A 15,574-nucleotide genomic window follows, 5' to 3' on the forward strand; every position below is an offset into this window, starting at 1 on the left:
TCCCAACCCCAGGATACAAGGTTAGCTGACCCACACTCCCTTGCATGCAGATGGGACCAGCATCTTTTCTGCACTTAGTGTTATTTAGTGATCAGTTTCAAGTTCTACTGTGTCCCCTGTCTCCGTGCTCCAGTGCATATTTTGTTCCACATCTGACTGTGTTCAGAATAGAAGAACTGTGCTAAACCCTTAGAAGACCCTCCATGTTCAATGATAAATGACAAGGAACCAGATCAACCTCAAGAGTTCACTTCAAACCGTCTCAGAGGCAACCAGAAGACTAGTAGCCTCTAGCAACCTCTCAGTGGCTTATTCCAGATGTTTTCTCAACACCATTAGTCTTCATTCTCTTCATTAATCCATTCTTCTTCTTCTTCTTCTTCTTCTTCTTCTTCTTCTTCTTCTTCTTCTCCCTTCTCCACTCTCTTTTTTCTCTTTCCTCCTTCCCTTTCATCTGTCTCCCTCTCCATTTTCTGGCTGCCTCATTCCCCCTTTCCTTCTTGCTCTCTTCCCAATTGCCTTTCAACTTCCCCTCTCTCTTTGTAGCCTAGTGAAAAGACACTTGGTCATATGGCCTGCTTTACAGAATCTATTCTTCAAGCTCTGTAGAGAAATCCTGCACACATTCATTAGGCTAGAATTTTTTCCTGTTTCCAATCCCTGATCTATGTTTTATAATAATGTAAAAAATAAGGTTACTGAGGATCACCAAATGGAGGAGGTGAGAAAAGTGACAAGAAGGCTTTCTGAAGGCTCACGTAGATACCGAAATATGTGGGCCATTTGCTGAGAAGTAGACAGCTCTAATATAGTTTGTAGAAAAAATATGCCTAATGACCCATGGAAAAAACTCAACAAATACCTTTCTTGGAAAGAGACCAGAGGCTCTGAGTGCCTGTCTTGGATGCTAAGGTACCGATTGGTTTCTCTTCCACATGGAAACTATTCAATGATTGTTTCAGGAAGAGTTAAGCAAAGCCAAACAGCGCACATTAGCTGAGGTGAAATTCACTGGCCATTTTCACAACTGTTGGGAAGGGATAGCTTGGAAATGGAAGATTTTTTTCTTTCATCCCTATTTAGAGTCCTTAGTTTCTACTTAGATATAATTGGATGCTAAAATGCAGTCCTTTTGGGCCATATTCCATGCTCCAAAACAAGCATCTAGTGTTGGGAGAATTCCACTGTAACCCTACTCTTAAGTGGGACTTCAGAGGAGGATGCCAAGATCTAGCTTTGTGACCCTTAGCTGGTCCCCAATTTCTAGCTTATAAAAGAATAAGAAATAGAATTAGATTAGAAATGGAATCCCTGCGGAAATCAATTTTTTTAAATCTCCTATAGGGAGGGGTTAAGTGGCTTCCCCTTCACCTGGGCCTAGGGAGAGGGGCTTCAGAGACACTGCTGGAGAATTCAACATGTTGAGGTCTGGGGGACACAGTGGACTGGTGTGTGCCTCACACATGAGCAATTCGAAGAGCAAAAATCTTTCTGATGTGCTTGATGGCATCAGAATAGTGGGCCATGATAGAGAAAACTATCCTACCCATAGTGGGCCAAAGGTACATGTTTCACCTTGACTGGATATAGTTAGGATAAGGAGAGATGGCTTGGGGCATCACAGATCCTGCTCAAAATTTCTACCTAAAAGCTGAACAGTAAAGATATACTTCCAGCTGCCTGAGGACTGAGAGGGATTTTAAGTGGCCAGCTACCTAAAAGACATGCATTCAACCTCATAGAGGGACCAGCAGCTGAGCGGATCTCAGCCACGGTGTGAATGTGTGTGTATGCTGGGAGGTGGGAGTAGTTTTCTCTAGAGGTCCCATAAAGCAATGCACTAATCAAAGTCAGCAAGTCAGCTTTAAACCCCTGCCAAGCCCTGGAGCCTGCTCACAGTACAATTCAAGTAATACCTTTCCTACCCCTTCATCTCAATTCCCTTTCCCAGAATTGATTCTAGAGAGTCAGGTGCTGCATTTGGTGAAGCTTAGGCAGGGGGGAGGGTAGAGACAAAGAAACCATGCTCCCCTGCCTGCTATATAGGCTTCCTTCTTGAAGCAGACGAGTTGGGGGAGAAAAGAGGTTCAATTTTTAAGTTCAGGCTTTTGACTATTTTAGGCAACTGGCTATTTTAATTAATGAAATGAGATTATTCTTGGAACTTAAACTTGACAAGAGGAGTTCTGTTTTCTGAGAGTTACTGGAAAAGTAAAGGAATCTGCCTAACATTATCTTAACCCCATGGAGCAGATTTGAATAGGCAGAAAAGGCTAACATTTTCTATTGCACTTTGTTTCTCTTGTTTAATGTATCATATAAATGTCAGAAGACTGTATTCTCTATTTTAATATAGTTAAGATATTGGGTTGATTCACCCTATGTTCATTTAAGCTGATACTCCAGAAAATACTATTTATAACAGATTACATTATTATACAATTAATGCTTGAACAAGTTGGAACTGTATGGGCCCACTTTTATGCAACATTTAAAAAAATAAATACAATATAGTACTGTAAATGTATTTTCTCTTCCTTACAATTTTCTTAATAACATTTTCCTTTCTCAAGCTTACTTTATTGTAAAAATACACTGTACAATATGTATAACATACAAAATATGTGTTAACTATTATTGGTAAGGCTTTAGGTCAACAGTATGCAATTAGTAGTAAGTTTTTGAGGAATCAAATGTTATACTTGGGTTTTTTACTGTGTGGAGGATGGATACCCCTAACCCTCACATTGTTCAAGGGTCAACTGTATATTATTATAACAGAGGAGAAATTCAGACAAAAAAGACTATAGTGTTTGATGTGGAATCTCTTAACTAAGGTTCACTGCTGGGGTTAGCCCAGTATTTTTAAAATACATTAATTAGGATGTGGAACTTTTAATAACTTTAGACCTTCCTTATTAATGCAATGCCAAAATTTCATGGGGAAAATCATGTTTGAGTGCAGGTGCCTGCAGGCAACCATATGTCTACAGGACTCAGGAATGATTGCCTGGCATTGAAGACAACAGGCTCTCAGAGCCAGTCTCCTTTGGTGACAGGTGAGGAAGGAGCTCTATATAACTATGAGCAGGCAGTTCATATGCTAGCAGTGTTAGTTGTTACAGAGAAGATGATGCTACACCCTGGGCCTGAAAAGGGGAAGCTACACCCCTGTAATGAAGGACAAGGACACTTTTGAAGGCTGTGCTGATGTCTGGTATCCGTCATTTAAGATACAAGCATGTTCTCAAGATCAAAAAGTAAATTGAGGAGGGAGAAAAGGTTAGGAGAAAGAACAAGTCCTCTCAGGATTGGCAGGACCAAGGGGACACTTTTGGATGATGGATGTGAAAGACAGCCATTGCCATGTGCTGCTGACCAGGAGATAGACAGAGAGGGACTCAGGCCCAGATTTACTTCCCCTGTGGTTTCACAAAATGGTACAGAGCTACTCATTGGCTGAGATCAAATTAGCTAGATAAGGATTCCAGTCCTGTGCTTTGTAAACCAAACTGTTTATATCCCATGTACCCTATTTAATTTTCTTTTGTTCTTTCTTGGTATGTGGAAATGTTAGAAGTTCTAGCCTGTCTTAGCTGTATTCAAAGAAGCCAAAGAAAGAGCTGTTGTCCAGGCCTGGGCGTGACTACATTAAAGTGACCTCTAAAAAAATGTAGTGATCTCTAAAAAATAAGAGCAGAGGTAGATTCCTTAAGGAATCTACTCCTGAAATCATTGTTGCACTATATGCTAACTAATTTGGATGTAAATTAAAAAAAATAAAATAAAATAAATAAGAGCAGGGGACCCCCAAGAGGGAGAGATGTAAGGAGACTAGAATCCAGTTGCTTGGAGTAGGGACTGTGCTTTCACTGTCAAAACTTAGGGGTTCTTTCATTAGGGGAGATGGTGCATCCTAGCATAGGTTTGCTTTCAACAGGGAAGGATTTTCTCCAGCTCTCCTAGACTGCTCTTCCCTTGAACACTAGGCTTGACCTATGCAGGCTGAGACCTCTCACTCTGGCTGAATCTTCCACCAAATGGGCTCTATTGACTGTTCCTATGTGCTTTGAAGCATATCTGTCTCACTTCTAATCTTCATTCTATTAACTTACTGCACACATGTGATTTCAAACTAACTGGTCAAGCAATGAGGCACAGACACATACCCTGTTTGAATTTTAGCAGCTGAATAGATAATTATCATTTTGGCAGGAGTCACCCTGGACTCCAAGATAGCCTGGGGGGGGGGGTCTAAAAACAAAGATTTTAATGAAGTTTTCCAGGTTTTCTATAACCACATTTCTAAAAATCAAAACTGAAGACTAATAGAAACAGTAAGGCAGAATGTATGAAATTTGGGCTATGGTTAAAATCCAGGATCCTTATGAGGGCACAATTAGGACAAGATGCGGGATCTATTCAATATTTGTTTACATGTTTAATGTTTTCCCCCGATTTAGGGAAACAGACACTCGAAGTATAAAGTATATCAAAAAAGAAAGCCCAAGTATTTCCAATCCAAGTGGAACCTGTTGGAGACTCACCTTTGCCAATGAGTTGAGTGGGTCTCCTACCCCTATGTGTTCTCTCTGCTCCTGTTCCTGTAAGAAACCACCTCTAAGGCTTCATGACAGCTCCCTTAACCTTGGCTCTTTCATGGGAATATCTGAGAAATGAGCTAACTGTGGTTGGGCTAGGGGGGACTCCAGTCAGTTTCTTAGTCCTAAGTTCTTGATTGCTGTTGGCCTCACTCTTGACCACCTCTGACACCTCAGCTCTTGAAAACATTTCTTTTTTAACTATTTTGGCTCCTTCCTCTGCTTCTTTCCCAAAATAAGTGCCCTTCTTGGTTTCTATTGGCTGCTCACTTGGACCCTAGACCCACTGTTGCCCTGGAGTAGCACCTCTCAGGATGCTGTGCAGTTAAATAAATTGTGACCCATTTCAGCAATGGCAAGGGCTCCAACCTGCTTCTTTGGTTCTTTTCCTCTTCCTCAGTTTCTTCTGCCTCTTCAGCTTCCTCAAGACTCTCACCTTTCTGTTCTTCTTCCTCTTCCTTCAGGTCTTGAAGCTCTTTGGTCTTCTTTAGACCTTCCTGGTATCTGCAGGGTGAAAAGGAACAATGGAGTCTGGAAAGGCGAGGCACAGAGCATCCTTTCCTGAGTTCCTAGAGGTGGGAACTTGAACACCTCCAATAATTATACACTTCCTGTAGTTCTACACAACAGGAAAAAGCTGGGAAGCTCCACTGAATCCCAAGGTGGCTCATGTCAGTGCAATTTCCCCTCATTCCTCACTCATCTTTCCTGTTTATATGTGAATATGTGGCAAAATTGACAGGGAAAAATGTAGGTGCAGAGTCTCCTGATTGGGTTCTTATCCTACAAAATATTCAGCAGGGAGAACAGTGTGTTTGCTTTCTGTGTAACCTGGATGCTTCAGCTTTTCACCTATAAAATGGACAGGGTGGCCCCCATTTCATGGCTATGGGAATGTTTTGAGGCAGTGCCAGGCATATAGCTTGACCTAGGGAAGGTGACACCCATCACAATAGCTTGTTGGGAAGTTTTATGGAAGTGATAAGCACATACTAGGCCTAGGGAGGTACTCAGTAAATGTTTACAAAGTCAAAGGAGGTATTTACCCCCATACATGCTTAGTATAGAGGATAGTTGTGGGTAAGAAGATGGCTTCCAAAAAGACATCCTTCTGATGTTATTCTTCTAGGATCAGTATTACCCTGAACATATTCTTTTTGATTGTCCTACAGCTGAATGTTTAAGGCAAGCTCAGTTTGGCTAGGGAAATCCCACCACATTGTATATGACTGCCATATAGATCCCCACAAGTTCCATGTAAGTGGGAAGCTATGTCTCTCTCAGAAGCTGTGAAGACTTTCTTCACAGAAATGTGAAGAAATGGATGTGTAGAAATGGATGTGAAGAAAAGGATGCTATGCCAGAATTATGTTAGAGATAATTCTCTACCTGGCTGGACTTGGGCCCTCCTCAGTACTCCGTCCCCTCAGTGACTGACAATGGGCCACAGTGTTATTGAAGCTCAATAGGGGACAGTTGGAAGTTGAGGGGACTCCAGTTTACAGGAAGAAGAGATGGCAGGGGAAGTTCTAAGAAGTAGAGTTACAGCTGCTCCTGGGATTGTTGGTAGCAATATGACTCCTCTGAGCACGTGTCAGGAAGCCTCAGGCACCACCAAGAGGAACCCACCCAGGGGCCTTAGTTCCAGACCATTCTGAGCAGTGGCATCCTGGTGGCTTTCTGCCTAAAAAGAGGGCAGTCTAATTATTGCCTAACCACACCCTCTCACCCTGCTTCCTCCTGTCCTTCCTGTGGAACAGTACTGCTCTTTTCAGTAGTTCCTTACTGAAGCAAGGAGGTCCTAGGGCCACGGTTGCTTCCCTAAATCCTCTAAGAAACAGGAAAAGCACATGGCAAGGTATCTTCTGAGACCTACCAGGTGACCTCTGGGTGGACAAAGTCTGACTCACCCCTTGTTGTAAGCTTCTTCCTCCATCCTGGCCGTGGTCTCCTGGCTAATCTCCACGCAGCTCAAAGTTGGCATGGGAGCAGAGGCTTCACAATCTGGGTCTGCATTTGTCTTTCCACTAGTGAGAAGAGGGAAGTACAGGGTGTCCTTTCAGGGAAAGACTCGGTGTCTGAAAACCAAACCATGTCTTTGGCCTGATTCCTGATCAGAAGTGAGGAAACTCATTCTTGATTGAGTTCATTTCAATCCTTCTACTTTGAGACAAGATTTTATAAAGGTCCTCGCCCAAGAACCCTCCCTAGACATCCAAACATCAAATAATGTTTGGGTATTATCCCAGGTCCCTTTTTCTTCATGCTCTGAAATCCACCTTTATTCTTACTCCAGGAGATGCTATAAGTGGACAGATGGTTTTTGGGAGCTCCACAGCACTTAGATTAGGAAGATGGAGGTGGACCAAAATGTTCAGAGTTATTCCATTCCTGTAGTCCATCTTTTGCTTCATTCATTTAAATATCTACTGAGTACTGACTAAGTCACAGGCACCTTGCAATGTGCTAGGGATACATCAGATGATTAAAAAAAAAAAAAAAAGCATTTTTCAACATGAGCTTAGCGGGAGAGAATGCCCCAAAAGAGGAAGGAAAAAAATATGTAGTTAATTATAGATTGTGATAACTTTTATGAAAGAAACAAACTCTGTGGTGCAGAAAACAATAAGGGGAGGATATTCTTAGATTGAGTGCTCATAAAAGACCTCTCTGAGGTGGAGTAACTGAAACACAGACCTGAAAGGTGAAAAGTCAGCCATATCTGTAGCAGAGGGGAGATCATCCTCGGGGGAGGTTGCAGGATATGTGCAGACCCTGAGACACAAAAGATGCAAAGATATTTGAAGAACTAAAAAGAGGCAATGAGGCAGGAGTTAGCTTTTGGACAAGATAAATTTTCCATGCCAGTGAAGTATCCAGGTGGAGATGTCAAGTAGGTAGTTGGATATACCAAAGTGAGTTGGAGAAGAGCTCTAGAGGCTAGAGATACCGTTTGGTGTCATCAGAATATAGATGACATTTAAAGCCAGGGGAATGGATAAGATTGTCTAGGGAGACAGTATGAGGAAACATGAGAAGAGGACCCAGAACCAAGCTCTGAGCAGCTCTGCAGTTAGCTCAGGTGGAGAAAGAACCTACAGAGGAGACTGAGGAGTAGCAGCCAGAGAGGTAAGTGGAAACCAGAAGAGTTGTGAAGTCCTGGGAACCAAGAGAGGATAGCATGTCAAGGAGGAAGAGTTAAGTGTGTCACACATTCACTTCTGAGAGTCCACGTCAGATGAGTCCAGAAAAAATGATTATTAGATTTGATAATATGGAGGTCAAGAGGAGCTTTAGTGAAATGATAGGAGCCAAAGACAGATTGAAATGATGAGAAAGAGGAAGATCTAGACACAATAATTTGATTGGAAAGGAGAGTAAAAGAGTGTGTTGTGAAGATACATAGCTGAAGAAGTGGGTCAAGGGATGAAAGCACATTTGAATTTGGATATAAATGTTCCAGTCGAAGGGATGAGAGAAAGGGGATGACCAAAGGAACAAATTATTTGAAAAGAGAGGTAGGAAAGACCTACCTTAGAAAGGTAGATAAACTTTCCTCCAAAGGGAGGAAAGAGATTGAAGATGGTGGGCTGGGGATCTGGTGAAGGAAGAGGAGAGGGCTCCTATCTAATAGCTTAAATTTTCTCTATAAAATGTTAAGTAAGACAAGGTCATATGCTGAGAGTGAGTGGCAGAGAGACCTAAGAACGTTTGAGAAGAGAGGAGAAGGTATGAATGAGTCATGTGAGAAGGAGGAAAACAAATATGCTAGAAAATCATAGTAGGATGGCTGGCAGTGCTAGGAGTCCATTTGAAGTATGGGAGCATGAGTTTAAAGGAAGTATCCTGATGGCCATGCCTCCCCTATAAATCCTGCAGCCCACCTACATGTCTGAAATCCCAATGAGAGTCATGTCTTGGAGGAGCCCTCAAACAAGGCAAAACAGTGAGCTGAGCTTTTCAGCCAGGACTCTGAAAGACCGCAGCTGCTATCTGCCCGCACCTCTCAGATAGGCTTTACGAGTGAGCCTTATATTTTCTCATTCTTGGCATCAGTTTCCCACCTCATAGTTTTCCTCAGACCTTGTAAAATTTACATTTCATCAGGATGGAAACCAAAACCCATTGTGAACAAGAAAGATAACACTCTAAAAATATCAGCTATTCATAACATTTCTCCTTTTGCAAATTACATTATCCACTCCCTTCCATGTGACCTTTGCCTAATGTGCAGTTTCCTATTTGTGCAAATGATTGGAACAGAGAAGAAAAACATAGTTACAGCCAAGGGCAGGGAAAGCAATTCTTTTATGAAATATATTTATATATTAGAAATGAAATAGCGATATCAGGCTTTTAATTTCTTTTACCTGCTGCTGACAACCCAAGAGGTTAGTGACAAACATGCATTAAGGAGGATAGTGGAGTGTAGAGGAAAAGAACCTACATGAGGCAAACATGGGTTCAAATTCCAGCTCCAATATATGCAAATTCTTAACTCTTACTGAACTTGAGATTCTTCAACTGTAAAATGAGGATAATATTATATGTACCTGATGATAGTAGGATAGGAATTAGTGAAGAAATGAAAGGGGCACCTGGCTCAGTGAATTAGGTGTCTGACTCTTGGTTTTGGCTCAGGTCATGATCTCACCACTCACGAGTTCAGGCCCTGCATTGGACTCTACACTGACACTGTGGAGCCTGCTTGGGATTCCTTCTCCCTCTCTCTCTGCCCTTCCCCCACTCACTCTGTCTCTCTGTCTCAAAAATAAATAAACATTAAAAAAAAAAGAAATATAAGTAAATTTTTTGGAATATGTTACTCAACTGATATTTATTATCATCATCATCACAATTAGTTATGTAACAAATTTATTGGTAAATTTTGGGAGCAATCTGAGGTTCTTTCAAACCTGATCCATAAAAATATCCAAGCTGATAAATACCAGGTGATTATTTACATCTTTAATGGAGAGCTTGATTTATATTACTCTGACATTTCAGAATCAAAGGAATTCAAACTTTCACTGTCCTCAGGTCACTGCCCTCTGGAGACTAAATCTTTTCCCTGGTAGATCCAGGAAACCCATTTCAGTGACCCTTTAAACATATAGGTCTTCTGTCCAGAGTTCAACTGACCCAGGTTGAGTTGATCACCCTGTCTGACTCAGCTCACTTCTGGGGCTTTAGTTCTTAACATGCTTTTACATACATCCTCTCACTTGACCCTCTCAATGATAAGAGCTAACATTTATCTTATGTATCAGACTCTGTGGTAAGATTTCACTTAAGATTCATGAATGACCCATGAGATAGGTAATACTATGGTTCTCAGTTTGACAGGTGAGGAAACCAAGGCTCAGAGAGGTTAAATCACCAGCTCAAGATTATACAACCAGTGTGTGGTAAAGCTTGAATTTGACCCTGTGCAGCCTGACACCTGGCAAATGACTTGTGTAAGTTCACATTATTGGTGGTTAGTGGGCCTGGCTGGGAATCTCACTTTGGTCTTCTAAATTCATGTCAAGGTGCATTTCCCACAACTTCTTGAGCTCTCCCTTTCAATAGAAGTATTTTTCTGGGGCTCTGAGTGGTGTGTGAGGTTTCATGGTCCCTGCTGAGTGAAGCTATTCTTGCCCTTACGCTGGGCCATGGCTTAAGACACTGCCCTTCTTTTAAAGGGTGCTTGTTTAGAATGTGAGATGGGTTGGGAGAGGCTTTGTTTTAATAATGGACATTGAGTGGGAAGTAGGGGAAACACACAATATGTAAAATGTTTGTTATTATCTCTAGACTCTTAGACTGAGCTAATCATTCCTTACATATCTTCTCTAACTACCTGGAGGTTTCTTGCTGTGTATCTTTAAGACTCAGATCAAATACCGTCTCCTCTGTGGAAGCTTTGCCAGTGTTTTCACCTCTCCTGTATCTTCTGTTTAAAGGTGATCTCTCCTTCCTCTATGTCCTCATGGTACTTCTGTTACAGCATAACTCAGAAAGAGGGCATTTTTATGTTTTATATACATGTCCGTCCTCCATATGACTGGGATCACAGGGAGAGAGACTGCACTTGAATTATAATGGTGCTTAGCATACAGTAAGTGCCTTTAAGTGTTTGTTGAGTTACACTGGCTTCACTGTGGCTTATCCAATCTGCCTATTAATCTTGTAAAATGGGCAGGTACTTTCTGTAAATGGCTATTTCCTGAGAACCCAGTGTTTGGATTGAGCCGAAGGAATCTCTATTCATGGCTGTAAACTTGGAGCTGAGCACAGCCTGTGCCCACCCTAGAGATTTCTGGGCCAAACACTCATGGATCTTGGCATCTATTCCCAGCCTGAATTCTTGCATGCTTTCTCTCTGGGATGATTCATTAAAATGAGGCTCATTGTTTTCTCATGTCCACTGGGTCAAAAATGTTTGTCATTGTGCTCAGTTCTCAGTAATGCGAGGGCCTCTTTAGTCAAAATGTATTGTTTAACTGGGAGGTATGTGGTAAACAATATTTGAAAGCGACTGCAATTCTTTCCAGTGGACAGATCTTACCTTTTTGGGTTCAGTGATGTCTCTAAGCCACTCCCATTGCCATGACCCTCTCAGACAAGCTCAGCCAGGGGAACTAAGCTAGAAGACCTTCCTTATTCCTGTTACTCAGTCCCAGATTCCTGGGGTACAATACTAGTTGATGGAGGGCCAGTTCATTCCAGAATACTATCAGCAAAGGGGAGTTGTTTACTATACATATTTGATGTCTTATAGAGCCTTTAAGCAATTTACCCTGGCTGCCTCAAAAATGTAGAAAAGTATTTATTTTAGAGATTATAGTGAATATTTCTCTGTGATATATCATTATAATGACTCTTTTTTATGAAACTAATGCCATATATCATTCACATCCATGATTTTTCTAATCCCTCAGTGAACTGCTCTGTGTACACTCTCTGCTCTCACCCCACACTACTCCATGGCCAGCCAGTCATCAGGTCATTCACAGTAGCTCACAAGGCTTCTTATAAAAATAGCCTTTAAATGCATCCTGTTGTCTTCAGTCATACTGAACTTCTTTCCATTCTTCTAGTTGGAAGGTCTATTAAGAGGTTAAAAGCATGAGTTCTGCTATCTACTCAGGCAAGTGATTTCTCTGTTTCAGTTGCCACATCTGTAAAATAGGGATAGTATATCTACCTCAGGGGTGTATTGTAAAGATTAAATGAGATCATTGATGTAAAGCAACTAGAATAGGACTTGGCATAAAGTAAGCATGCTGTAAATAATAATAGTAATTATCACCACCATCATTATTATAATTCCTTGACTACTCCATTTCTTGCCTCAGAGCCTGGAACATTGTTAAACTCCAGTTCACTTGGTTAAACTACATAGCCTTCAGGTTTAAAGGCTTTTACTTTATTTTTTTAATTAATTAATTTATTTATTTATTTTTAAATTTTTAATTAAATTTGTTTTTTAATTTACATCCAAGTTAGTTAGCATATAGTGCAACAATGATTTCAGGAGTAGATTCCTTAGTGCTCCTTACTCATTTAGCCCATCCCCCCTCCCACACCCCCTCCTGTAACTCTCTGTTTGTTCTCCATATTTATGAGTCTCTTCTGTTTTGTCCCCCTTGCTGTTTTTATGTTATTTTTGCTTCCCTTCCCTTGTGTTCATCTGATCTGTGTCTTAGAGTCCTCATATGAGTGAAGTCATATGATATTTGTCTTTCTCTGACTGACCAATTTTGCTTAGCATAATACTCTCTAGTTCCATCCACATAGTTGTGAATAGCAAGATTTCATTCTTTTTGATTGCCGAGTAATACTCCATTGTATATATATACCACATCTTCTTTATCCATTCATCCATTAATGGACATTTGGGCTTTTTCCATACTTTGGCTATTATTGATAGTGCTGCTATAAACATTGGGGTGCATGTGCCCCTTTGAAACAAAAGGCCTTCACTTTAAAAGTACATTCCTAGAGGAAACATTTTCTGAGGCTCACCTCCCCCCACCTATAGGAAATCTGGGTTAAGGCACTCATTGTGTGTTGTTGCCTTAGCAACCTGTACTTCCTTATGGTATCACATTGTATTATACTGGGCTGTTTCCCATATGCCTTTCCCATTAGACTGTGAGCTTCTGAGTGCATTCTAGATGCTTAGACCTTGGTGATTAATTGTTGAGGATGACAGAATAAAAGTCTATGAATAAATAGCTCTTCCTACTTGGGGAACTCATTGTGAGCTTTATTCTGTTTTATGTTTTAATCTTTAAGATTAACTTTAAATATTGCTCTCTATATCTTCCTCTAATTCTACAGGTCTCTAGACTTTTGTTGAGTGAAGAACAATTTACTATGAGGTGACCTACAAAAACAACACTCAGAATTCTCTCAAATCACATTGGTCAGTGCAATCAGCTCTCAGATATTTGGTTGAGAAGCAGCCACAGGTAATTTCATCTTCTTATCATTTTTCACCTGCTTAGTCACTTCCCTTCCTGCTTAGTTAGTTACTGTATACTTAGGGAAATGTGAAATCATTTTAAATCAAGCTCATTGTAACAATCTAGAAAACAATGTATATTAACTTATAATGTATTTTTTTTCTCTTTAACACTATGGAGAAGGTAGCTAGAATTGACTGTACTTGTGTTAGAATAGAAGATATGAACTTATTTTCAGTCACAGATTGCCTCATTGTTAGCCTGTTGGCAATCTATTAATGTTTCTAGTTTCATGAATTCAGATGGAAACCACTTAGCACCTTTAATAAATCTAGAGCAGAAAAGCTATTGTTAGTCTTGAATCCCTCCTCTTTGAATATGTCCTCCCCTTTTTGCAGCCATCCTTATAGGCTGGGTATATCCCCAATAGCCACAGCATGGGTAATATATCATGGTGGTCTCTTTGGATAGAAAAGGGTGAACTGTAGATACCTTCCTGGAGCTTATTGCTTGACTTGTCTCTATCCTCACCCTTGGAATGGTGATGCCACTACTGATCCTCATCCTGTTGTCATTTCTGATTTGGGGCTGATGCTTTGCTGTCCTTAATTTCCATCTCACTTTCTCCTACCAAGGATATCTCAGATTCTTGATGATCCCCACTGCCTCAGACCAAAGCTCTCAGCTGGCCTGAGCAATAGTTCTACAGAGTCCAGGTCCTGATCCATCATGATTAAAGTCTGTTTCAAAGAGTTAGGACATAGATCTTTTGCCTTGGTTGATTCTGTAGGCTAAGAATGGAGAGCCTTATTGGTGACTCTTCTGGAGAAGGGGTTTGTGTATCCAAAGGCAGGATTGGAAGGGAGAATTTTAGTGTGCTTTTCACTCAGGGAATCAAGTGACCATTTTTGGAGAGATTCAGAGATCATGGAGTAGACATTATGACTCTACGGACTTGATAAGTTTCTGTAGCCTTGGTTACTTCCACATGGTTGTTAGTTTGTCACCCCTTTTTAATTTCTTTGTAATTATCAAGAAGCCAAGGAAACAAAGAAAGAAACAAAAGTACCCTATGCAACATGAAGGAACGGTAAGCTTATACAGGGTGAGGTATCAAAGTGAGGAGTTCCTAGACAAACTTCAAGACTAAAGTGGGATGAGTCATTATGGAGTGATAGGTTGGTGGTTGCATATACTGAGAGGTGAGCAAAATAGACTGATTCTGGGAGTGGGGATCTTGGGAGGTTATCTATAATGAAAAGGGGCCCAACATAGACTTTCCTTGCCAAGTCAAGCAAAACTATTCTAACAGCAATGAAAAATGAAGGACTAAAGCTGTCTTAAGGCAAAGAAGAAGGAAGAATAAGGGTGTATATTCTACCAAGTGAGAAAAGACACGAGGGAAAATTCTGAGAGGTGACAGCTGTGATCCAGATGTTTTCTAGCAAGCAAATGAAAGAATTTGAAAAGCAAGTTATAAACTCTTCTGAGTGTGTAGAAACAGCCTGCCTTGCTCTGGCTGAGGATGAAAAGACCTGAAAATTGCATAGATGCCTAGAAAAATTAAGCAGAGCAGACACTATTCATTGCCAATCCAGAACTCACTCTCCTATCTGCTTCCTAACAGCCATGTGATTTTGCTCAGGAATTTACTGTTCTTCACAGAGCCATCTTGCTTCATGGGAAACTGACCCTCTGTCCCCATCTCCAGGGCACCATTTAAGCCCATGATGACAATCCCATTCCCAAAGCCTGTGTTTGGTTTAGGAAGGAACCATGTTCCAAATTTACTAAGGAAGACTTAAAAAATGTTTCTGGGTTTGTCCATAAAAAAGAAGCATGAGAAGAGATAGTCCTGTTATTCTTTTCATGTCTGGATGGAATACCTGAAAATAGTAGCCATTTGCCACAAGCCTGCTGATGAAGTCAACATACAAAGTGAGCAGAAGCAAGGAAATTGTAGAGGCCGAGCTGGGGCCCTGCTGTACTACACCTGGAAATGATCTACCTCTGGACTTACTTTTTAAGCCTCTTTGAGTTGGGACTTTCTTGTATCCATAGCCCAAAGAATTCTAACCAACAGAGAAGGTTTCCATTTCCTCTGGGCTCTTCTGAGATCGAGATACACTTGGACTCAGCTATAGCATGTTCCTGGTCCAGGTTGCAAACTGACTCTGAAATCTTTGTGAGTCTCAGAGTCCCACTCAGTTCCCTTAGAACTTAATTTGCTTTCCATCACTTTTTTTTTTAAATTTTTTTCAACGTTTATTTATTTTTGGGACAGAGAGAGACAGAGCATGAACGGGGGAGGGGCAGAGAGAGAGAGAGAGAGGGAGACACAGAATCGGAAACAGGCTCCAGGCTCTGAGCCATCAGCCCAGAGCCCGACGCGGGGCTCGAACTCACGGACCGCGAGATCGTGACCTGGCTGAAGTCGGACGCTTAACCGACTGCACCACCCAGGCGCCCCACTTTCCATCACTTTTTAAGAGTAAAGTGTGGGAGGAAAGGTGAGTTAGG

General features: G+C 41.2%; 1 protein-coding gene across 17 annotated transcripts in view; it reads right to left on the minus strand.

Moving 5' to 3' along the window:
- The window catches only part of IRAG1 (inositol 1,4,5-triphosphate receptor associated 1), a 120,386-nt gene that overhangs the window by 3,625 nt on the left and 101,187 nt on the right, over positions 1 to 15,574 (minus strand). For 9 of the 17 annotated variants that reach the window (XM_043580658.1, XM_043580656.1, XM_043580655.1 and 6 more), the window contains 2 exons: positions 6,512 to 6,628; positions 4,971 to 5,105 (listed from right to left, as the gene is read on the minus strand). In XM_043580658.1, coding sequence (XP_043436593.1) covers positions 4,971 to 5,105; positions 6,512 to 6,628 — 252 coding nt within the window. Of the gene's footprint in view, positions 1 to 4,970; positions 5,106 to 6,511; positions 6,629 to 7,298; positions 7,377 to 15,574 lie in introns of all 17 variants that reach the window. The other 8 variants (XM_043580654.1, XM_043580653.1, XM_043580652.1 and 5 more) reach the window with 1 other exon arrangement.

This window comes from Prionailurus bengalensis, chromosome D1, assembly GCF_016509475.1.
Source record: "Prionailurus bengalensis isolate Pbe53 chromosome D1, Fcat_Pben_1.1_paternal_pri, whole genome shotgun sequence".
NCBI classification, from domain to species: domain Eukaryota; kingdom Metazoa; phylum Chordata; class Mammalia; order Carnivora; family Felidae; genus Prionailurus; species Prionailurus bengalensis.